At 62.0% G+C, this 23,982-nt stretch overlaps 1 protein-coding gene across 1 annotated transcript; it reads right to left on the bottom strand.

The window, feature by feature from the left end:
- Positions 1-553: 553 nt before the first annotated feature.
- MMP17 (matrix metallopeptidase 17) lies at positions 554-22,612 on the bottom strand. Its single transcript, XM_061169696.1, has 10 exons — positions 22,573-22,612; positions 12,159-12,291; positions 11,216-11,345; positions 10,276-10,559; positions 9,157-9,333; positions 7,524-7,623; positions 5,629-5,711; positions 5,377-5,529; positions 2,259-2,516; positions 554-1,484 (listed from the first exon to the last, which is right to left on the bottom strand). Exons 2-10 carry the CDS (start codon positions 12,196-12,198, stop codon positions 1,171-1,173), a joined length of 1,539 nt encoding a protein of 512 aa, XP_061025679.1. The 5' UTR covers positions 12,199-12,291; positions 22,573-22,612; the 3' UTR covers positions 554-1,170.
- Positions 22,613-23,982: the final 1,370 nt, after the last annotated feature.

Raw genomic sequence — 23,982 nt, 5'->3', positions numbered from 1 at the left:
CTGGGAAAGGTCGCCCTCCCGGGTGAAGAGGGTACCGCTCCCATGCTTTGCCCCTCCGGGTGGGAGAGCGGTGGCTGCCATCCTGGCCTTGGAGCAATGGGATGCAGCCACCTCCCTGCACTTCCTGTTGGGAGGCCCTCCAGGGCATTCGGGGTGGCTGACAGCGTCCCGGGTGCCTCACCCAAGACCTCGTCTCGTTCTGCACGTCCCGCACTGAGAGCAGTACCTGCACGTGCAGGTAGGCACTCCGTCCATCAGGGAGGGTTGGGCGAACGTGCCAGAACCCCAGGTCCTGAGACCTGACCCGGCCCGACCCCTGCCTGCGGGCAGGAGGCTCGTTTCCCTGAGCTGGGCCTCAGCTTGTCCATCTGTGAAATGGGTGTAAGGAGGCGCTGGGCAGGAAGGTGTTGGTGACCACTGCACAGGCCTTCCTGGGGCCAGAGTGCAGGTGGTCTGGGGCCAGGGCTGCAGAGCCCCTCGAGGCCCCGGAGGACGCCCACGCTTGGACCGCCTGGGCGCGTCAGGGAGTCGAGCCTGAGCCGTTACAAAGCAGGAAGAGATCGTGTTTGTCTGAAACGCGTCACAAGGGAAGCCCACCACGGCCCCAGCTTGGGGGCTCGCCCGTGGAGGCGGCTGCCCTGGTCAAGGCAGCCGGCAGGCCCACTGGGACCAGGAGAGGAAGCCCCACGGGCGGGCGGAAGCACCAGGGGCGGCTTTGCGGCAGGTGATGGGGAGGGGGTGCCCGTGGGCCTCCGGGCTGCTCTTGCCAGGGCCTGCGGACCTGATGTAACGCCCCCAGCCCTGCCTACCCCTGGCTCCTCGGTCCGTCTCCGTGAGATTCAGTCACTCGCTTGCTGAAAGGACGGCTCCCGGACGGCTCCCGGCCCCGATCCGGCCGGGACGTGATGCAATCTCCCCAGCTGGCAGAGGGCAGGCAGGCCAGGCGGGCGCTCCCCCTGCATCCGCGCCCTCTGCTGGCCTCTGCCGAGTCGGGGAGGCTGCACCCGGTGGCCTCGGCCCGGGGGCTGGTGGCGCCATCCCCATCTGCAAGGCGGGGTCCGCTCTGCAGGGACGCTTGGCTCAGGCGCTGGAGGGGCGGGCCATCAGTCCTTGCACTTTGTGGCTCTGGGCCGTGGCCCCTTCTGTCCTGTCGCAGGCCAGCGCCGAATGTCATAGCGCCAGGGCCCGGGCCGCTGTCCACAGGAAGCTCAGCAGCGCGGCCAGCAGTGGGTCCGCGGCCCGCGGTGCTGGGGCGGCGATGGAGGTGCAGGAGCAGACCTCGTAGGCGTCCTCTGAGCGGCTGTGGTCGCGCTGCCCCGGCCGGGCGTGGGCCCCGGCCTCTCCGTCTGCGCCCTCGGGGTCAGCGGGTGGGTCTCTGCAGACCAGCCAGTCCCGGGCCGTGGACTGCGGGCACCCGGGCGCCACCTCCAGCTCGCCGTCCAGCACCTTCCAGTACTCCGTGCCACGGAAGAAGTAGGCGGCACCTGGGGGAGAAGAGGGCAGGCAGCTGAGCTCGGCCGCTGCAGCACGCGGGACTCGGTCTAGACGGCAGGAGGACGGGATGCAGAGAGCTGCGGGGCCAGTAGGGAGGACGGACGTAGAATGTCTCAGGTGAGAGCCAGAGTCTTGGTCTCAGCCTCCGGGGAGCCCATCTGTGGGCACTCAGAGCATTACAGGCCTGGGAAAGCTCAAGGAGCCGCCTGGAGGCAGGGGGATGGATGAGATGACCTTTGCTTTTTCCCTACTATTTATTTACTGCGGGCCTACTATGTGCCAGGCTGTTCTAGGTACTGGGGACATGGCTTTGCAAATAGAACAAACGAAACTTCCCGTACGGGTGGAGCTGCCCCTGAGGGGAGGGTGGTGTACTTCTCACTGCAGCCAGGGAGGCTGCAATGACGTTTGGGCGGAGGCCTGAACCCGGTGGGGAAAGTGTTGGGTGGGGGACGCAGGGCAGGTGCAAAGGCCCTGGGGTGTGTGTGTGTGTGTGTGTGTGTGTGTGTGTGTGTGTGTGTGTGTGTGTGTGTGAGAGCAGGAGGCGAGGCTGCTATGGCTGGAAGGGTGACGGGGGCAAGGAAGGGATGAGGGGGGAGGTGAACAAGCGCCAGAGGGGGCGACCCAGGGGCCCCTCCGGGGGCGGGTGGTGTCTGCGGCACGGGGGGCGGGGCAGACGCACGCATGTGCCCCTGGATCCCCGATCCCCAGGTGTGGAGGCTGAGGCAGCCCCGGACTCGCCCTTCCCCCGGCACCCAGCTCACCATCGGACCAGCGCATGGCATCGTCGAGCGTGCTGGGGACGCCCCTCCATGGGGGGCTCTGGGCGGGGTGGCCAGGGTCCATGCGCCGTGTGTGCTCATCGTAGCGCCAGTACAGCTGGTCCTTAAAGAAATAAGTCTTGTCATTGTGGGCCCAGGAGAAGGCAGCATCGACGCCGCCCGGCGGGAGGCCGAAGTCCGAGATGGGCCGCGGGTATCCTTCCTCTACGTTATTGTCCTTAAACACCCAGTATCTGTCTCCTGGGGGCGAGAGAAAGAGCCGTGGGCCCGGGCTCACCCAGCGCGCTGGGCGGGGGCCCCAGCCCTTGCCCCTCCCGCAGACGGACACCCCGATGCGCGGTGCCCACGGTGTAACTCCCAGGAGGGTTCACTGAGCGCCTGCGGTGCTCCCGGCAGGGGTCCCACACGTGCCAGCAGCCTGGGGACGCGGGGCCAGATGAGGCGGCCACATCACAGACAGGGGGCAAGACCCCCCACCCCCACCCCGAGAAGCCACTTTGGTCAGCGGGGCCTTGTCCACTTCTGCCGTGAGGCGGGCTGGGCAGGAAGGGCACTGGGTCAAGGCCCACCAGACCTGCACGTGTGCAGCCTCGTCAGCTTACACAGAAGCAGAGGTTGAGAAATCACCAAGAACTTCAAATCTGCATGTAAAGCTTTTGGAAAATGGTGTGATTAAGATCCTTGTTGGGTATATCCTTGACTGTGTGCTCTGGAAACTTCCTTAGCTGCTCTGCCACAGAAGGGTGGGAATTAAAATTGGGTATGTGTTGTCATGTCCCCCACTCCCACCCGGGTTTAGCAACAAATCAACCCTGTTATTTAGAAAACAAATGAGGGCATTCCCTGGCGGTCCAGTGGTGAGGACTCTGTGCTTTCACCCTGCAAGCTGCAAGGTGTGGCCAAAAAAACAAAACAAAACAAAACAACAAATGAAAAAAGAAACAAATGAAACAAATGAAAAAGATACAAATGAAAAAGAAGCAAAACATTAAAAAAATCTTTGGCTGGACAAAGGACTGGAATAGACATTTCTCCAAGGAAGATATTCAAATGGTCAGTAAGCACATGAGAAGACGCTCAACATCACTAGTCATCAGGGAAATGCATGTCAAAACCATAATGAGATACCACCTCACACCCACTAGGATGGGCACGATCAAACCCACCCCCAGAAAATAGCAAGCGTAGGTGAGGATGCGAGGAATTGGGCACCGCTGGTGGGAATGTAAAATGGGAGCAGCTGCTGTGGAAAAAAGTTTGGCAGTTCCTCAAAAAATTAAACATAGAAATAGTACAGGATCCAGCAACCGCACCCCTGGGTATATACACAAAGGAATTGAAAGCAAGTTCTCAAAGAGCTATCTGTACACCCATGTCTACAGCAGCATTATTCACAACAGCTAAGAGGTGGAAGCAACCCAAGTATCCATCGACAGATGATAAAATGTGGTCCATCCATACAATGGAACACTACTCAGCCTTAAAAAAGGAAGGGAATTCTGACACCTGCTACAACGTGGATGAACCTTGAGGACATTATGCTCAGTGAAATAAGCCCGTCACAAAAAGACAAATCCTGTGTGGTTCCACGATATGAGGTCCCTAGAGCAGACAAATCCATGGAGACAGAAAGCAGGATGGTGGGTGCCGGGGGTTGGAGGAGGGGGAGGGGGAGTTAGTGTTTCATGGGGACAGAATTTCAACTTTACAAGATGAAAAAGCTTTAGAGATGGACGGTGGTGATGGTTGCACACAGTGTGAAAGTACTTAATGCCCCTGAACTGTACACTTAAAAATGGTTAAGAAGGTAACTTTTACATTGTGTGTGTGTGTTTTTTTTTTAACCACAGTTAACAATAATTTCTAAAAAATCATCTGTCAGAGACTGGCAACAACGGAAGGAAATGATGGCACAGCTGCAGACAGGGCCCCGCGCAATCACAACGAGAAGGGCTGTGAGGCTTTCCTCCGAGTGGGCACACACGTGGGGTGACGTTGACAGGGCAAGTGCACAGGCCCCAAGTGCCCACACTGTCTCATATTTCAAGTCTGGAGCTGTGGTTTCTCGTGGGGATCTCCCGATTTTTAAATGTTAAGAAATAATCCAAGTTACTTAGAAGATGCCAGACAGGTCCCCCCACCATGACTGTGGCCGGCCCTTGACATCCAGCCTGGGAGACGGTGATTCCACTGTCAGGGGGCACGTCAGGGTGAGTGTGGAGGGGTCGAGTGCAGGCACCACACAAGGGAGGCCAGGCTGGACAGCCTGGGTCAGGGCAGCAGGGTGGCTTCACTCTGGGGACCTACAGACCCTGCACCCCCAAAACACAGCTGCACGTACATACAGCAGTGCGTGAGGCTGAGGAAGGCTCACAGCCCCCGAAGCGCCCACAGAATTGGCCGGGCTCAGTCTCCTGCTGCAGGCGGGGCACCTTGCCTTCTCCCCAAAGAGACAGCATGCTCCCCAAGAGCAGGAACCACCTCCCCAGCCCAGCCCGGGAGCGGGGCTGTTGAGGGTGAAGTGACACCCCTCCTCCAGTGGACCTGTCACCCTGGACTGAGATGGGAGAGCAGTTTCCCCCTGCTCTTAGACTAAATCCACCTCCTTCCCACGGCCCCTCGGGCGTTGACCTGCACTTCCCACCCCCGCCTCCTCACCCTTCACTCTGATCCAGCCTCATCACCCTCTTCCAGGTTCTTTCAATCAGCAAGATTGTTCCTGCCTCAGGGCCTTTGCACTGGCAGCCCCCTCTGCCTGGTATGCCGTTCCCTCGGGTCTATCTGAAATTAACTCCCTCGTTACTTGCAGGTGCTTATTGTGTGTCCGCCGCCCCAGAACGAGGGCAGGGATTTTCGTGTCTTGCCCGCTGTGTGCCTGCAGGGCCTACCACAGTGCACAGCACATAGCAGGTGCTCAATAAACACAAACTGGATGAGTGCACAAATGAGCGCGATGCTCTCTGCTCTGAGCTCTGCACCCACAGAGCAAAGCACAGGACTGGCCTCCTGCATGGACGCGAGCTTTGGGGGTCCTGGGGAGTGCGGGCCGCGGCCCCCGGTCAGCGATGCCCGGCAGGCACCCAGATGGGGGGGCGCCCACCTTTGAAGAAGACGATCTTGTGGTCACTGGTGCGCTCGTACACGGCATCCACGCTGTCCAGGTGCAGCGGCAGGCCCCGCCAGAAGCGGTGCACCTGTGCCGGCTGCAGCGACACCAGGTGCCGGTCCCGGGTCAGCCGCCAGAAGTACTTGCCTGGGGGGACACAGGGGGTGGGGCTGCAGGTGGCCGGCCTGGGGCCCAGAGTGGGGTCTGCTCTTCTGTCCGCCGGCCGCGGGACCCCGAGGGGGTTACCTTTGAAGAAGAAGGCCTCGCCTCGGATCTGGGCCACGGCGTCAAAGTGGGCGCTGCATCTGTGGGGCACATCCTTCCTGGGCCTGGGGGCAGAGAGAGGGCCGGGCTGGGAGGCAGCCCCACTCCGAGCTGCCCCGGGGAGCTGGGCTGGGCAAGGCCACGGGGACAAGCATCCCCGAAGGACCCTGCACGCCCGCATCACCGCCTGCAGGCCCAGCGACCACAGCAGTTTAGTCAAGAGAGAAAAGCAGGTGAAACTGAGCCCCATGCTCGCCGTGCAGGTTGGAAGGTGGATCCCTGAGCGAGCGTCAGGGAGCGCTCGGACGAGCAGGCGCTCTCAACGCTGCCAGCGAAGCATCGAGAAGCCAGCCGGGCACTTTCTACAGAAACGCTGAGCGTGCGTGCCGGGACCCCGATTCTGAGTCTGGAGCTCTGTCCACGGACAGGACTCACAGCAACATCATTTGTGACGACAGAAGGTCAGGAACTTAAACGCCCACCGATCCAGGACTTAAAAACAGGGCAGGGCACAGGCGTACCGCAGAGCAGCTCAGCTCAGAGGCCTCCACGGGCCCTGGGGCCAGAGCTGAGGCACAGAGCAGCGTAGGAGACATCCCACTGGGTTCACACCTGTACATGTACACGCTTGGCTTTCTATACACGTGTGGAGTCTCTCTGGAAGGACACGCACACGCACAAATGTTTGCTGCAGGGAGGGGACCGCTAGGCCAGCGGTGAGGACTAACTCTTCACTGTGAGCGCTTTTTGTGCCTCCGGAATCGTGTACCACTGGCAGGTGTTACTTATTCAATAAATAAGTGCAATGAAGAACAATAATAGCACAAGTTAGAGCAGCATCTGTTGACCTCAGTGGAAATTCACCACATACAGCTGAGAGAGAAAAGCATAAAAACATCCCACGTTTGGAAAACCAAACCTCAAAACAAACCAAACCACGGAAGCCTAAATACATAGATTTCTGTTTGTATTTCTGTGTTTAGTGTTTTGTGTGAGCGTGAAGGTGGCAAGGAGGCATGCCAGGCTGTGAGGGCAAAGGTGGGAGGGGTGGACGGGGACACCCCCCTGCAGATTCTGTGGCACTTGTTCCACTGGGGGATGGGGGGTGAGAGTAGGCAGGCTCTGACTGCTTTCACCACAGGGTTAGACGAATCCAAGGCTGGGCCTTAAAAGGCAGACAGCTGCTGCGTGGCCTCCAGCACTGCCAGCCCTCCGGATGCTCCCTTGGGACAGCCACTCTAGGAATCCGGCCTCCGGCACGGGACACAGATGGTGCCCAGCTGAGCCCAGCCTTCGAGTCAGCCCAGCCCAGGCACCAGACCTGAGTCAAGATGCCCCCAGACGATCCCAGCCCCCAGCAGATGTTCCCAACACTGTGGAGCCAACCCCCGACCCCCGACTGTGCCCTGTCCAAATTCCTGACCAACAGAGCCCACGAGCCTAACGATATACTGGCCGACCCCCGACCCCCGACTGTGCCCTGTCCAAATTCCTGATCCACAGAGCCCACGAGCCTAACGATATACTGGCCGACCCCCGACCCCCGACTGTGCCCTGTCTAAATTCCTGACCCACAGAGCCCACGAGCCTAACGATATACTGGTGGTTTCACGCCATGAGGCAGGGCTGCTTGTTACGCAGCCGTCGATGACTGACTGGGACGAAGGGTGAGAGGAAATCGTACGTTTGAAAGTCAAGGCCTCTGCACGGTTCTGGGCTGGGGTGAGCAGGGCTCCCCTCCACTGTCCGTCCATAAGAAAAGAAACTAACTGTCACTCAGGGCTCAGCTGGCCCAGAAGAGCCACGAGCTCCGGACTCTGAGCCGCTGCTGGGGGCCGTGCTGGCTGCAGAGTGGAGCCGAGGGGCCCACGGCTTACGGGCTGCTAGAGCGATCATCAGGGGGCTCCGGCAGGAGGGGCGGCTCCTCGGGCTCTGGGGTGTCCGGCTGTGCCGTTGGGGACACGGACTCCCGCACGCCTGTGGAGACAAGGAGGCTGCATCGGGCCCAGCACACCCGCCTCCCTGCAGACCCCACCGCCCTTCCTGGAGCCGCCAGGACGGAGCCGAGGCCATCGGGTGGGTGGCACTGCGTCTTGACCGAGCCGAGCGCCGGGCTGCGGCGGTGAGCAGGACAGGGGAGCCTCCCGTCCCCGGAGCCAGAGCTTCGTGATGCGTGAGCAGCAGGTACAGGTGCCTCACTGACTTAAAGGAGTGTTTACACCCCCCCCCGCCCCCCAACTCCACTCCTGGGCACAGACCCAAAGTAACAGAAGACAGGTGTCCAAACAAAAAGCTGTACATGAATGTGCACAGCAGCATTATTCCTAATGGCCAAAAGGTGGAAACAACCCAAATGTCCACCAACGGAAGAATGGATAAATAAATTATTCAGCTGTCAAAAGGAATGAATTACTGATGCATGCCAAGACGGGGATGACCCTGGAAAACACATGCTAAGTGAAAGCAGCCAGACACAAAAGGCCACACACTGTATGATTCCATTTATGTGAAATGTCCAGAAGAGGCAAATCCAGAGAGACAGAAAAGTGACGAGTGTTTGCTGGGGGCTGGGGAGTGGATGGGAAGTGACTGCTAATGGGTGAGGTGGGATGGTGGGGGGAGGGGGGCGGGATGAGAACATTCTGGAAGTGGAGAGAAACGGTGGTTGGACAACATTGTGAATGTACCAAATGTCATTGAATAGTTTGCTTTAAAAGGGTAAAAATCGTAAATTTTACTACAATAAAAAACGTCCACAGATGTCAGCGGGTGGTAAGCGCTGCGGCAACAGTGAAGTGGGGCGGGGGGGGGGGGGTCCAGGCGGAGGGGAGAGGCTGCAACGTGGAATGAGGGGAGGCTGGCCTCCGAGGTGAGGCACTCGATCCTGGGCTTTAAGAGGACTGCTCTGGCCGCTGTGGGTAGGGGCAGACTGGGGTGGGGTTAGGGGACCAGCGTGGAGAAGGGGGATGACTGGGGGAGGGTTCATCACCCCCGCCTTGCTCTTGCAGCTCCCAGGACGGACCTCCTTCTGCCACATTGCCTGATGTGTCCCCAGCAGAGGGGGCCCCGGAGCTGGCCCTGGGTCGGTCCTGGCTCAGCGCTCCCATCTCTCAGTGGGGACGTGGAACCTACTTCACAGGTTGTAAAGACTGGATGACTTAATACATGTAAGTGCTTTGCGTGCGCCCTGGGTCGCCATCAACGTCAGCTGTCACAACCTGAAACCGTCTGGGGATTGGACGTGGGATCTTGCCCGGGGCTCTGAGATGAGCTCCATGGAAAGGGCAGCGGGGCCCCAGGTCCTAGGGACCCCTGGCGACACAACTCACCTGCTTATTCATTCCACACACACTGCGGGGCAGCCAGCGTGTGCCAGGCGGTCCCAGGTGCTGAGCACGCAGTGAACAAGACAGAACCAGCCCTCTTCCGTGGGTTCTGTGCTCTGGGGGTCCCCGGCACTGCTGTCCCCATCCCCGGGTGACCCGTGACGGCTCTGGGGGGAGGACTCACCATACAGCTGCCAGACGCGCACCCTGTCCTCATAGGGGAGCCCGTAGCGCAGCGGGTCACCCACCGGGCCCTGGTAGTACGGCTGCATGATGGAGCGTGTGGCCGCCACGTGGCTCAGCCCGATGGCATGGCCAAACTCGTGGACAGCCACTGCGAACAGGTCCATGCCGTGGGCATCTGGGGACACAGGAGCCAGTGAGCCCAGGGAGGCACCGCCGGCTCCTGCGGGGCCCCGGGGATGGGACCCGTGGGGTGGGGTGAGATGAGTCCCCCAAGCTGGTAACAGAGGAGGCCCCGGTCCTGGACAGACGGGTCCTGTGGAGTCACTCAGGGCTTGTCCGCTTCCTAGGAGGCCCTGTGGAGTTCACAGGGGCCTCTCGGGCCCTGGGGGTCTCTTCGTCCCCCTCACCTACCATGTGCCCCTCACAGTAAAGTTGGCAAACTATTCTGTACAGGCCACATGGTAAATATTTCAGGCCTTGCTGGCCATCAGGATCCCAAGTTATAGGGGTCACTGTAAGCTCCCTCAACCCCACAGCACCGAATAGATTCTCCAGGCCCCATAGGACGGGCCTGGGCTCCCATCAAGGCATAAAACCCACAGGTTCTACGGGGCCACTTCTGGCTCCTCCAGCTGGGATGGGCTCCCCAGCCTGGTATATAGACTCACCCCACAAGGCCCCCGTCTTCCCCGCCCGTACCCACAGCCTGTGCCACGCGGCTCTGCCCCTCATCCCACCTTGAAGCTAGGGGCCTGCGACTCCTTTGGCCAATGGGACTCAGCAGAAGTGATGGCGTGCCTAGGCCTGCAGAGGCCTTACAAGCTTGCACTCCCTCTTGGGAGCTGGACCAGGATGAGGACAAGCCTGGCTCACGGAGTCACGTCCCAGGCCTGCGAGCCCAGCCCGGGTCCGCCCGGTGGGTTGCCCGTGCCAGAGACGGCTGGTGAGGTCAGCCTGGAGGAGGACGCAGAGCTGCTGGGTGCCCACGGCTTTAGGCAGGGGAGCCGCAGCGGTTTCCTCTTCCTGGGGGGCTGGTGTGGCCCCCTACACCATCGTGGGCTCCGCCAGGGGCCGGGGGTTATGCGGGGTCCCCGGGGCCACCCCAGCCTGGACGCACCTGAGGAGCGGAACGTCCAGGCCTCGTCGTCGTCAAAGTGGGTGTCCCCTGCGGTGTGGTGGTCGCCTGGGAAGAAGGCGTGGGCCACCGCGCCGCCGGGGCCGTCGAAGGGGTAGCGGTCGTTGTGGTCAGCTGTGGAGAAGTCGATCTGGATGTCGGCGGCACTGCCGGCCACCTCGTGGAAGTTCAGGGGCGTGAGGTCACTCCAGACTTTGAGCGCGTAGTGCATGAGCGCGCGCACCGTGTCGCGGCCCAGGGGCGAGTCCCGCGGGAACGTGCGGACCCTGGGGCAGGCGGGGTCAGAGCTGGGTCGGTCGCCGGGTCGGTCGCGGGGACAGGCCCAGTGCCCCCGCCCCAGGCTGGAGTGCGCTCCCTGGAACAACTTGCCCCGGGAGGGTTGGGGGGGGCGCACCGGGGCCCTCATTTGGAAATGGGGTTTGCAGACGTAACTGGGGCGAGGATGGAGATGAGTGCATCCCGGATTAGGGTGGCCCCTAAATCCAGTAAGTGTCCTTACAACAGACAGAAGGGGACACAGACACGGAAGGAGGACACGTGAAGATGGAAGCAGGGATCAGAGCCACGGGCCCAGGGCTGCTGGCAGAGTCTGGACAGGGGCCGGGCCGGATTCTCCCTCACAGCCTCCAAGGGACCTGGGGCCCCTGGATCTCGGATTTCTGGCCTCCAGAACCGAGAGGATAAATTCCTGTCTCTTAAGCCCCGGTCTGTGGGTGCTCATTTTGGCCGCCACCCCCCACCCCGACGCCCAGACCCCCGAAAGGCCAGGCCAGGTGGAGCCCCGCCCGATGCCCAGAGCCCCGAAAGGCCAGGCCAGGTGCAGCCCCGCCCACCCAGACCACCAAAAGGCCAGGCCAGGTGGAGCCCCGCCCGATGCCCAGACCCCGGAAAGGCCAGGCCAGGTGGAGCCCCGCCCACCCACCTCCATGACAGGTTCCTCCTGCCCCACTTGGTCGGGGCCAGAGCCTGGCGCCTCCTTCGAGCCGGGGCTGCAGCAGGGAGGTCAGGGAGGGAACAGCGCGGGGTTCTCATCAGCGCCAGGGTGGCCTCATCTGCAGGGCGGACGGGCGGGCGGGGGTCAGGCCCAGCGCACGCTCACCCCGAACCTGGGATTCCCAGCAGCCCCCCGAGAGCTGGCACCGACTCCAGTCCCGTCCCCCTCGCTCCCTGCACCGGGCCTGGGGGGACGAGGCCCAGGCCTCCAGCTATGTCGGGCCCCCCTGCCAGGGGTACGTCCACAGACCAGGATGGGGGGCTTTCAAAGCATTTACTAATGTACGGCAGGGCCCTGAGCAGCCGGAGGGGGCGTGGCCCCGACTCGGACTGTTGGCCAATGTTCCCTGCATCTCACGGGACACACGCCCGACCGGCTCTGTGTGTGACACACGTGTCTACTCCTGAGAGGCCTGGGGACAGACATGTTCTGATCAGCTGGCCCTTCGAAGAGTCTATACAAAATTGGAATTTGTGGCCAAAATGTAAAAAGTGGGGTGCTCACATAAACCCCCCAGATTTCTGGTTTCTCTTGGAAAGCGGGCAGTTTCAACAGCACAGGCCTGGCACCCCAATGGGGCGACTCAACTGGGGCGTGGGTGGCCAGACCCCACTCCGACAGTTGGCCTGCCTGGCCCGTGGCATGGAGTTTGAGACCCCACTGAAAGTGTGGAAAGGGGGTCTGGGTGCGGCTGGTACACACTCACCCCCTGCTGTGCCCACGGCCGGGGGGACGGGGAGGGGGATGACGGAGGGTTCCCATGTGGCGGGAATCCTCCCTCCCATCCCAGGGCAGCAGGGCAGGCTGGAGGGGGCAGTTAGGAGGAACTGGGCTCGGCTCACCCATCTCCCACTGCACCCTGAGAACTGACCCAGGACGCCAGTGGCCTCCAGGCCTCCGAACCGCTGCATGGCCACGATGGCCTTGGACAGCTCCTCTGGCGTCTGCAGCTGCCCCGTTTCCGGGTCTGCTGGGGGCAGGTAGCCGAACCTGCTCAGCCACTCCTGCGGGCAGAGAGTACAGTGAGGGGTGGAGGTGGGGGGCTTAGCCCCACAGAAGAGCCGCCTGCCTGGGGCCATCACTGTGGGGAGGGGCAGGCCTCTCCTAGCCCAGATCAACACTCCAGCCCCTGCCTAGTAGCCCACAGGGCGTCTCATGCTCCTTCCTTGCCTAAGTGTCTTAATAAACTCGATGGCCCTTAGCTGGGTGGGCTTGAGCAGTGCACAACCTGTGCGACTGCTCATGGCAGCCTGCCCCACCTCATTCCTCCTGAGGCAGCAAAATGCCCAGGGGACACTTAGGAAAGTGAAATTTTTAAAAGGTTATTTAACATCATGAGTGCCAAATTCAGGCCCTGAGCTGGCTTGTGAGGCAGCAGTTTAGGACCCAAGGTCTGAAACCCACGCTGAGAAGGGCAATGGGCTCAGAATCTGGTTTTAGGAATCTGGTTATGAGCTGCATGTGCACAGTAGTTAAGAGCCCAGACTCTGGAGCGAGGCTGCTTGGGTGCAAATCCCACCCAGCCCCCTCCTCACTGTGCAACCGAGGCAAGTCACACCCCCTCTGGGCTGTTTCCTCGCCTATGGATGTGAGGATATAAAGAGTTAGAACGTGGAAATGCTCACCTCAGCCCTGACACAGGTACCCTCCATATAAAGTGCATGTTGTCAGCAGACAGCTCTGTTGCAAAGTGCCCCAGTGGGGGTCCTCTGAGCCAAACAGGAAGCAGGAATGGGGGGCAACCCTTTTTACCACGGACACACATACCACGGACACACAAAGGGGTTAAAAAGAACCCCTTTACCATCTGTGGGGGGCCAGGGGACAGGGAGGCACCAATGCCATCCGTGGGGACCTCCTGGGGGGCTTCTGTTTCTTCAACTGCCACACGGCGCTCATGCCCACTTCCCAAGCTGTGTGACAATCCCATAAAAAGCACTCAGCCGGGCTTCCCTGGTGGCGCAGTGGTTGAGAATCCGCCTGCCAATGCAGGGGACACGGGTTCGAGTCCTGGTCCGGGAAGATCCCACATGCCGCGGAGCAACTAAGCCCATGCGCCACAACAACTGAGCCTGTGAGCCACAACTACTGAGCCCACGTGCCACAACTACTGAAGCCCGCACGCCTAGAGCCCATCCATGCTCTGCAACAAGAGAGGCCACTGCAGTGAGAGGCCCGCGCACCGCAGCGAAGAGTAGCCCCCCTCGCTACAACTAGAGAAAGCCCGTGTGCAGCAACAAAGACCCAACGCAGCTAAAAAAAAAAAAAAAAAAAATGTCCTAAAGGGTTAAAAAAAAAAAAAGCACTCAGCCATATGGACGCAGTGCCGGGGGTGGGCTCATCAGCCAGCTTCCGGAGGACCCACAGGTGGGTGGAAGGCAGGGTTTTGGAGACTCTCTGAGATCCACCCCTCCCAGACCAGGCTTCCAGAAATGCACCAATTTGCAGGTTTATTTTTTTTTTTTGGTGGACATTTAAAAAATCCTTGATTCATTTATGCTACCTGCAGGGCCCCCAGAAGCTTGCGAGTTTGCAGCCCCTGCCTGAGGACTCCCCGCCCCAGGGATCTGCCCCCACAGGGGGCCCAGTGGGAGGGGGTCTATCCTCCTGGAATTCCCAGGGAACGCAACTGACCAGGAGGGTCCTCAATGATTTGCATATAATTTGCATACACCTGCAGCAGACTAGCTGGATTCCCTCCTTTTCAGGAAACACTGAGTCCTTGCTGGGGTCTCTCTGTTCCTTTACCTCCTCCTCAACTCCTGAAGGAAGCCCCCAGAATGCGCAGAACTGGGGGACCTGGGAGACCCCCCTCAGGTCTGGGGGTCCCTCTTAGGCCCAGGCAGGACAGTGAAGAGCAAGCAAAGGACGCTCCCAGTGGACACCCCACACCGACATCCTGTGCTCAGATGAGGGGAGCACGGGGGCCGGACAGGCTCACCCCTGAGTGACATCCTGTGCTCAGACGAGGGGAGCACGGGGGCCGGACAGGCTCACCCTTGACCGACATCCTGTGCTCAGACGAGGGGAGCACGGGGGCTGGACAGGCTCACCCTTGACCGACATCCTGTGCTCAGACAAGGGGAGCACGGGGGCCGGACAGGCTCACCCCTGAGTGACATCCTGTGCTCAGACGAGGGGAGCACGGGGGCCGGACAGGCTCACCCTTGACCGACATCCTGTGCTCAGACGAGGGGAGCACGGGGGCCGGACAGGCTCACCCCTGAGCGACATCCTGTGCTCAGACGAGGGGAGCACGGGGGCCGGACAGGCTCACCCCTGACCGACATCCTGTGCTCAGACGAGGGGAGCACGGGGGCCGGACAGGCTCACCCCTGACCCTGGGCTCTGCCCTCTGTGGCACTGAGGGCTCTGCCACCCCTGAGCACCCTTCTTTTGAGAGGACCACCCTCCACATCACTTCAAACACATTTAAATGCATCCTGTCAGCCGGCAACAGGATTTACTGAGTCCCCTGGCTAATCACTCTCTGGGCCCTGGAGATGCCCAAGAGAGCGTTCCAGGTTACAGATGTGTATTTGTATCCACTTTGCTGTACTAACAGAAACTAACACGACACTGTAAATCAACTATACTCCAATATAAATTATTTTTTAAAATGTGTATTTGTGGCTACACATTTTGGGGGAAAGTTTTACATATATTTTAAGGTTTTGATTCTGCCCTTTTCTTTCTGAAAGTCAGAAAACACACACACACATTGTGCAGCTCTTTGTTAAGATCGCAGGACTGAGCTACAGAGCCTGGAGGCGCCCAGTACCACGAGGAGTCCCTCTGGAGTTTCCTCAGACCGTACACGACGCTGGGTGAGGATGCCGTCCCCACTCTCCTTACCGGGTAATGGTCCACCCAGGCCAGTCGCTTTGGGTGGGCAGGGGCTGACACCCTGGGAGGACCACCCATCTCCCGGCGGTCCCCTTCTAGGCTGGGATAACAGCTGGGTGTCTGACCGTCGCAGACCCCTGCTCCCAGCCCTCGCGGGGCTCCGCGGGGTCCACAGAGCGGCTGCGCCCTCTGCTGCTGGGCAGCCCGGCCAGAAGGCCACGCGCATTTTTGGGCTTCAGGCCTCAAGAGCACTTCAAGTGGTTTGGAAATGTTTGCTAACATTGAAAAGCGGGAGGTTTTAGCTGCAGGTCTGAGTGGCTGGCTCTGTGTCAACTTGCAGAACGAGGGCAGGGCTGAGGGCCTGTGCCAGCCTGGGACAAGCACCGCTCTGACCACGGTCAGCAGGGCCCTGCCCGGGCCCTGGGCACTGCAGCGTGCAGCCCCTGCTGCGTGCAAGAGCACAAGAATGGGACCAGATCTGAGGGGCTGGCGGGAGGGAGGGGCTCCCTCCCCTCTTTCCCCGCAGGCTTGGGCTCAGACATCCCACCTGGCCCCAGTGCAGCTCCCTCCCCCGTCACAAAGCCGGTCCCCTCTCTTCACACCCCCGGCCCACCTCCTCCCCGTGGCCCCCCCAGTGGTGGTGGGCTTCTGTGTCGATTCCTGGACAGCTTGCTGGGGGAAATCCTCAGGAGATGTCTGACAACAGGACGAGCCCCTGGTGGGTTTGCTGGGGGGATGCTGCTGGCAGCCACCGGCCCTCAGGTGATGCATGGATCGGGGGGGGCCTGAAGAGCCCATGGGGACCCTAGCTCAGCCTTGAGCCATCCTGTTCTCTCGCCTTCGGTGGAAACACAAGCGTCCCCAACAAGAAGCCCCCATCCCTGCTGGGAAGGAACAGTCAGCCCTCGAGCCCTGGGAGGGAGGGGGCGTCTCAGACAGCCCCTTTCTCTCTCTCTTCCTCTCTCCCTCTCGACCTGCCAGCTCGTCCCACTCTTCAGGGGAGACAAGCAAATTCCCAAAGGGCCGGGGTTTCATTTTTTTTCCTGGTAGTACGTACACGTTGGAAGATCACAGAGGAACCAGGCTGAGAAGCCGTCCTCAGGGCCGGGGTCCTTGCATGGGGCAAAGGCTGACAAAAGCCCCGCCTCGGCTGCCCCTGGAGCCCATGCAGCCCCGATCCCTGCACCCACCACAGTGGTGCCTGCGTCAGGACGGCCCCTGGGGTGGGGGCCCAGACCTCTTGCCCCCCAGGTGTCCCCAGCCCTGCCCCTCGCCCCCCAATACCTTACAGAGCCTGTGGGTCGCCTGGGCCAGCCCCCTCCTGTGCTCATCCACTGGTCCTCCCTTCACTGTCACCACGGCGACCGTGTCTCCAGGGCAACGAGGCTGTGTGGGTGGAAGGTGAACTTTCCAGAAGGCTGGGGGGGGGAGCGAGGGGAGCCCCAAACCCGCAGGGGCCGCCCCGCCTTGGAGAATCCCTGACAGCCAAGGACATGCTCTCACCCTCCTCCCCGCAAGGACCCCCGTGAGCTGAGCCATTACTGCAGATGGGGAAACTGAGGCCCAGAGAGGTGGGCGTCCTGCCCAAGGCACTGGCAGGAAGTGGGGCGCCGGCCCCTCCCGCAAATGCAGTCACCTACCATCCCTCCCGTGGCTTTCCCATTCCCCCCGCCCAGCCCCCGCCTGGTCTTGTTTTTCTCTGTATCGTTTATCGCTGGTTGACACAACGTGCATTTGTTCACAGGGCTGACGATGTTTAACGATGTTTAACGCACACACCACAAAACTCCCTCCTGACCTCAGCAAAGTCACAGGCAAGTGGGCCATCGCCGCCACGGAGCGGCCTCGTGTTCACGTCTTGAGCGGCCCCTCGGCCCAGCAGGTCAGCCGTCAAGTGCAGGCACCCGCGGCCTCGGTGCTGGCTCCCAGGGGGCGCAGCAACCAACCTTCCGCAGACGGGCGGACCCGTGGGCGAGGAAAGGCCGCGCTGTGTGGACCCGTGGGCGAGGAAAGGCTGCGCTGTGATGTGCTTTACGGCGCCGGTAAACAAGAAGTGCCTACTGTATGCAGTGCCCCCGCAGGTCCTTCCCATAGCCCCAGGCCTGGCCACTGCTGTCCCCACTTACAGGTGGGGAAATGAGGGCTCGCCGGACGTGCTGGCAGTGGGAGCAGGACTGGAGCGAAGCCAGCCGGGACCCCGGGACGCCTGTCGGCTCACCAATGCCCCGTGAGGGGCCTGTGTCTGGCCGGGACGGTGGGGACGGACGGCTGAACTGTCGGCGCCCCCCTTCGCCCTCCATCTCTAACTGGACTCCGCCAGCCTCGTTTGTAGGGGGTATGGAGAGCGGGTGTCATTAGCCCCACGGCACAGTTGAGGAAATGGAGGCCCAGGACAGTGCAGACACCGTCACAGCATTGGGGGAGCGGAGGTGGGCGGGCAGTGGCTTTAGAGCACCCACCCCCAGACCCAAATAATAACAGACCCTTCAGCACCCACTGCGTGCCGCCGGCTCTGCACCTTCACCCACTCATTCCTCAGCACCCACGAGGGCGGTGTCACCGTCACCTCCACGTGCAGCTGCGGAAATGGCTCGCGGTCACAGGGCGCAGCTCTGGCTCAAGACTGTGTCTGACCCGCTTGGCCGTCCGGGCGCTAAAGACCCAGAGAGAAAGGAGTTGGTGGTCCCCCGGCAGGGTGGGTCTTCCTCCAGGGGCTGCTGGCGGTTGGGATGACCCCTCGCCCCAGCATCTTTCCCAGGGGGATGCTCCCAGAACCCCCTCTGACGGTCCACCCATCCATCTGACACCCTCACTGAGGGATCCCTGTGCCAGGTGCTGGGGGGACAGGGAAGATCTGGGGAGACACCGTCCTGCTGTCTACCCAGGAGGGACAGTCTCGTGCGGAAAGCCAAAATAAACATGTGATAAGTGTCACAGATGATAAATGATAAGTGATCCTAATGGCCAACGATTATTGAGCGCTGCTCAATTACTCACAGCACCCACAGGGGAAAGCTGTGAGAACAGGGGTCTGTGGGGTTCGGTTCACGCTTGGCACACAGTAGGCGCTCAATAGAGAACTACTGAAATGATCTTGTAGGTGGGCGCTATTATTGTGACCATTTTACAGATGAGGAAACTGAGGTGCAGAGAGGTCAGGACACTTGCCCACGGCCACACAGCCAGACAGTGCAGAGCTGGGAGGGGAACCCGGGCTATCTGGCTTCAGGGCCTATTCCCAGGACCGCTGTGCTATGAGGGGAAGTGAGACAGGGTGGAGGGGCTCCTTAAATGGGTGCTCGGCGGGGTGGCACCTGAAGGATGAGAAGGAGCTGGCCAGATGATGAGCCGAGGTGAGAATTCATGGCAGTGGGAACAGCTAGTGCAAAGGCCCTGTGGCAGGAACCAGCCTTGGAAGTTCAGAGAGCAGAAAGGAACGGGTAGGACTGGGGTACAGAGGGAAGAGAGGATGGAGGAGTGGGCAGGCGGGCCAGGTAAAGGCGGGAAGTGGGCTCCGCATCCTGCCCAGGCCACTGTCCATCCGTCCCGAGAGCTAGACAGTGCCTGGGAGGGACACAGCAGGCTGTCGGCTAGCGTGTGACAGACGCACCCGTCACCCCTCCCGTGCTCAGCACAGGCCCTGCACCCACAGCATCTCACTGGAAGCTCCGAGCCACCATTAACCGAGAGGCAAAAACCACATGCACGCAAAGCACCCTCGGAAACCCCCAGGAAGGCACTGCGTCAGGGAGGACCCCGGTGAGCCCTCAAGCCCTTGTCCCCGTTCCGGCACCCCCTCCTCAGAACACGAAGGCAGCTTACTTCCTGCAGACGCTGTGGTGAGAGATTCAGGGGCATCACCCAGGGAACGTCCCCACTGCCCCGTTCTCATGGCCCCACTTTACAGACGAAGAGACTGAGGCTCAACACTCAGATCCCAGGCTGTGAGCAGCAGCCTGGGACCCACACCCCGAGGCTGGTCCCAGGGCCCTTGAAAGAGCAACGACATCTCCTCAGCTGCCAGGCTGGTCGCCAGCCTGTTTAGTCGGCACCCACAGTCCCGGGGCTCAGACCACAGGCGGCCAGTGTGGTCCTGCCCACGCCACAGGCCCCCGCTACAGGCCCCCGCGAAAGCACCACAAAGACTTCTCAGTCATCCAGACCCCCAAGGCCATGAGTGTCTGGGAAATGAACTCACTTGTTGACAACGTGCCTCCAGGGTCGGGGAGGGGCCCAGCTGGGTCCTAGGACCGTCACATTTAAATTCAAGCTCTGGGAGGGGAACTGGGAGCCGAGGCTCCCCTCTTGCCGGCCTAGTGAGACCATCCCTGGTCCCCTTGGTTGGGTTCCCTGACTGCAGCCGAGAGGGATGTTCCTGGCCCCAAGCCAGGTCTGATACGGGTCCTGAGTGCACCGAGGTGCCAGAGGCTTGCTGGGGTGCTGGCACTGAGCAGCAGGGACCCAGAGGCGACTGGCTGAGGCCAGGGTGACGGTCACCCCCGCCACCCGCCTCCCTACCCCTGGGAGGGGGATATGTGCTCACAGATGCTCCAGCCCCTGCCCAGCCCCCTGGGCCGCTGAGGGCCCTGCTTATTCCCGGCCACCCTCACATACTCTCAGCCACAAACCACTGTCACCGTCTGGGTGTCAGAGATCAAAAGACCTGCCAACACGCGTGGCACAAGGCACAAGAGCTCACAGACTTTGTTGCTGGGATAGAAACCTGAGAACGAACTTTAGAGGACGGTGGCAAATCTGCCAACATACGATACGTTACGTGCATGCCTGTCACCTGGGCTCCCCCAGGGCTGGGTCCCTCACATACTCACGTCGCAGTAAGCGGGCGTCCTGGCAGCTCCTGGCTATGGCGAAATATTAGGAACAGCCTGCACGTCCGTGCGGGGGTCTGGCTAAGGGATGTGACATCCGTGCAGTGAAATGCGACGGGTGGGCAGAAAGAACCAGGAGAACCTAGACGTTCCCATACGGCCGGTTCTCCAGGCTAGACTGGGAAGTGAAACCAGCAGGGCACACAGCAGTGGACAGCAGGCTGTCATCCGTAGCAATAAGGGACCGAGGTCCCCATGCCCTTTTACGTGCCCAGACAACCTTTGGAAGGATCCTCAGGAAATGAGGGAGACAACGGCCCCTGCAGACCCTTCCGTACGGCCTGAATATTTTGCTGTGGGTATTACCTACTCAGAAATAAAATAATGAAAACGGGCCCAGAAGGACTTGCGGCTCAGTCGACAACCCCAGGAGGGCACGGGGCTCTTTTGTCCCGCTCCGCCGAGGCCGAAAGCCCACCGTTGGACGGCGCGGCAGGCCTCAATCCGGTGCTTTGTTCTCTGAGGCTCGGGCGGGCTGGGCTGGGGAGCCCCCTCCCGGGGACAGCCAGCGCACAAGAGACCCGCTGGGCACGGCTCTGTCTGGCAGAAGCTGGGTCACACTTACAAAGGGGCCCTTCTCCTCACTGGCAGCCCTAGACCCGAATATCCAGAGTCAGTGGGCCCCTGGGGGCAGCCTGCAGAGCGGGGTGGAGAGGAGTCCTCCCTCCTCCCCGCAAATCCCTGCTGGTCTCCCAGCCTTCCTGCACCTCCGGGTCTGATGCGCTGAGGTGTCATTCCCCCGAAGGCCACCAGAGACCGCCCTCGGCCCACAAGTCGGGGGCAGGAGGCAGGAAGGTTTCTCAGGCTGGAGGGGTCCTGGCCTTCCCTGGGTGGGGGGGGTTTCCCTGGGCAGGGGCAGCATCCTCTGCTCTTTAAGCGCCGGGTCGGATACCAGGGCCCTGCTGTCTCTGGGGCTCCAGGCTGGGGAGCCACATCCCCTGCCCAGTGCCCCGGGTGCCGGGGAACCCAGGGGAGCAGGGAGAGGAGGAGGCATGGAGGTGCGAGCCAGGAAGGAGCAGGAGTGTGGACCTGACCCGCTTCCTCTGGGTGGGCGGCGAGAAACTTCAGAACAGCACTGGGTGTGATACACGAACTTGGCTGGGCCCGGAGCTCCACGTCCTGACTGTGCGGGCCTGACCCCCAGGAACCCTCCTGTGGGGCCCCTCACAGCTGGAAGGTGGGAGCCTGGTTCTACTACCACCCAGCCCAGACCTAGAGACTTGATGCCCTCAGAGCATGCGCCCCAGGAGGGCATCCAGGACACCCCAGGGCCCGGAGGAGGTGGGTAAAGGCACTCCAATTTCAGAGCAGTTTGGCTGGGAGGAAGCGGCTCTGGGGCCCCTCTGGCGTCTGGATGCAGACAGCAGGGACTGTGGTTGTTCCCCCCCAGGCGGCTGCAGGGGTTGCGGCAGCTGGGCGGGGGTGGCCCAGCCTGTTTCTCATCCAGAAACTGTGGCCGAGTCCTGCCAACCACGGGGCTGCGGATGCCGCCCAAATGCCTGCACTGGCCTGAAAGCCACCTGGAGCTCGAGAATGCCACTGGCCTGGGAGAGGAGCCTTATCAGCACCCCTTTAGGAGACTGCCGTGGGCCGGGGGCGGGGGCAGGGAGCCAAGGTCCCCGGCCCTGTCCCTTCATCTGTGCAAGTGAGGGCAACTGCAGGGGCGGAAGCCTCAGAAGGAATGTGCTTAACCCACCGCCCTGCTCTCGCCCTCGCCTGGCCTCCCGGGGCCTGGGGGTGGTGAGACCCATAAAGTCTGATCTAAATCTTCCAGGTCCCGAACAGGAGGCTCCAAGCCTGGCGGGCTGAACGGGGGAGGGGTTGCGGGAAGAAGCCACTGCGCAGTCCCCCAGTATGGTTTCCAAGCCAGTGGGACAGCTGATACTGAGGGAGGGGCGCAGGAGAAGGCGGGACGGCGACATCCGAGCCTGGGAATGGGAGGGGGACTCCACCAGGCTCAGGACAGGGACAAGGGTGGCAAGGCAAGGCCGGCCACCCTGGGGGTGGAAGGGGACAGGGACTAGGGCAGAGATCCGTGCCCAGTGGGGGGCTGGGAGGCCGGCTCCCTTGCTCCCCAACATCTTCAACATCTCAACGGAGCAAACTCGAAACCACCGACTCTCCGGGGCGCCCATACTCAGCAGCCCTGTCTTTTTCTCGGTTGTGGGCGCGCACCCCTCCCCCCCGCCACTCCCACTGGGAACGCACTCGGGACCGCCCTGCTCTGGGCGGCTGCGACTGCTGTCCCACCCGCCTCAGGGGCCCCTTTGGGGCTGCACGGAGCCGGGAACGGGGCTGGGGCCAGGTGAGCCCCCAACCTCCGCGGGCTCCGGCGACTGCGGCGGGCTCCGAGCGCACGGAGCCCGGGAGGGACCCGCCGCCTCTTTCCCAGACCCGGGTGCGCGCGCGTAAGACACTCAGCCTGTGACCCAGCCTCAGCCTTCCTGCCCAGGAAATGGGTGCAGGGCGTCCGAGTTCCCGCAGGCACCGAGGCGCCCCGATGGGGTCTCCCCGGCCCGCGGGAGCCCCGCATCCCGGCCGCGCACTCACCACTCCCAGGCTGAGGTCCTCGGCTCGGGGCGCGGGTGCGGCGCAGCCCCCACGGGCGGCCAGCGCGAGCAGAAGCAGCGGCAGCGGCGGGACCCGGGCCCGGGGAGGCGGCGGGCCGGGCCCCCGGGTGGCGCGGCGCCGCATCGCGCTCATAGGGCGGACGGCGCGGCGGTTGCAGTCCCCGCGCCCGTGCGCCCCGCGCCCGCGCCAGGCTGCCTGCCCGACCGAGCCCCGCGCCGCCTCCCAGCGGCGGGGCGGGGCATGCTAATATATGCTAATGACAGCCGCCGGCGCTCGCCCCGCCCCCGCCTTAAAGGGCCCGCGCCCCGCTCCCGCCAGAGTCCCGCGCCCCCAGGAGGATGCTCAGACCTCACCCACGCCCCGCCCGGCGAGTCCACACGGGGACCTTGGCTGCGGCGGCCCGAAGGAAGACACTTCCCGAGTGTCCCCAGACGGCCCCGGGGCGGCGGAGGCCTGCAGGCGGGGGCACAGTCCGCGGCTCTGTGCCGGCCCCCGGGGAACGGACCCCGCCTCCCGCCCGACCGCGCGTACGTGGACCCCGCGCCAAGCACGGTTTCACGGTCAGGGCTGGGGACCCGGAGTGGCAGCCGCAGCGCGCCCGGCGGACGCTTGGGGGAGCCTTTGCACCGTGGTAGAAAGGAGGTGGGGTCAGGTGGCGGTGGAGTAGGGAGAGTGGGAGGGGTCGGGGTAGGGGTGGGAGCAGGGAGGGGCTGGGGGCGTGGGAGGAGCCGGGCTGCAGCGGGGCTGGGGGTGGGAGCTCGGGAGGGACTGCGGGAGGGGGTGGGGTGAGAGACTAAGTGGGGCGCGGGCGGCGGCCCTGACTCTGGTGGGGTCTGGGCGCAGCTGGGAGTCAGCGAGGGCCGCGGGTCCGTGGTCGCTGTGGGTTTGGGGAGGAGAATGATAGTAGGTGACGTCTGTTGGGAGGTCAGTGCGCGCCCGGCACAAACTCAGAGCCTGCCATATATAATCGTTCACTTCTCACAACATCTGTCGTGATAGAAACTGTCATTGCCATTTTTCAAATGAGGAAACTGAGGCCCAGAGAAATTAAATAACTTGTGGGGGGGGGGGGTCACAGAGCCAAAGGATCCTGGGCAGGGCGTTCAGATGCAAATGCCCCTACACCTTAGTTCTGTTTCTACAACTGCTCCCCTCCCCCACCCCTTCACGCCTCCCCTCCCCCCATCACAGCAGGTGCTATCAAGATTGAGGTCCCATTCTACGGACAGGGAAACTGAGGCCCAGGCGCTTCGGCTTGACCCACATTCCCCCAGTCTGAGGGGAGTGGTGGCCCCTCCACCCAGGTGAGGGCTGGGTTTTCGGGCAGAGCCTCCTCTCCACTGTCCTCCTGTGGCTGGGGTCTTGCTCATCCTACCCTGTTACTCTCCA

The sequence above is a fragment of the Eubalaena glacialis genome, chromosome 15 (genome assembly GCF_028564815.1).
Source record: "Eubalaena glacialis isolate mEubGla1 chromosome 15, mEubGla1.1.hap2.+ XY, whole genome shotgun sequence".
Lineage (NCBI taxonomy): Eukaryota > Metazoa > Chordata > Mammalia > Artiodactyla > Balaenidae > Eubalaena > Eubalaena glacialis.
Note: the sequence above shows the minus strand (reverse complement) of the source record. Positions and strands in the feature narration are given on the sequence as shown.

Coding starts and splice junctions, on each gene's coding strand:
- MMP17 (XM_061169696.1), bottom strand. CDS start 12,198: ATGCAGCGGTTCGGAGGCCTGGAGGCCACTGGCGTCCTGG. Junction 11,346..12,158: donor GGAGGCCACTGGCGTCCTGG/GTCAGTTCTCAG, acceptor TCCGCCCTGCAG/ATGAGGCCACCCTGGCGCTG. Junction 10,560..11,215: donor AGGAGGAACCTGTCATGGAG/GTGGGTGGGCGG, acceptor CGCCTGCCCCAG/GGTCCGCACGTTCCCGCGGG.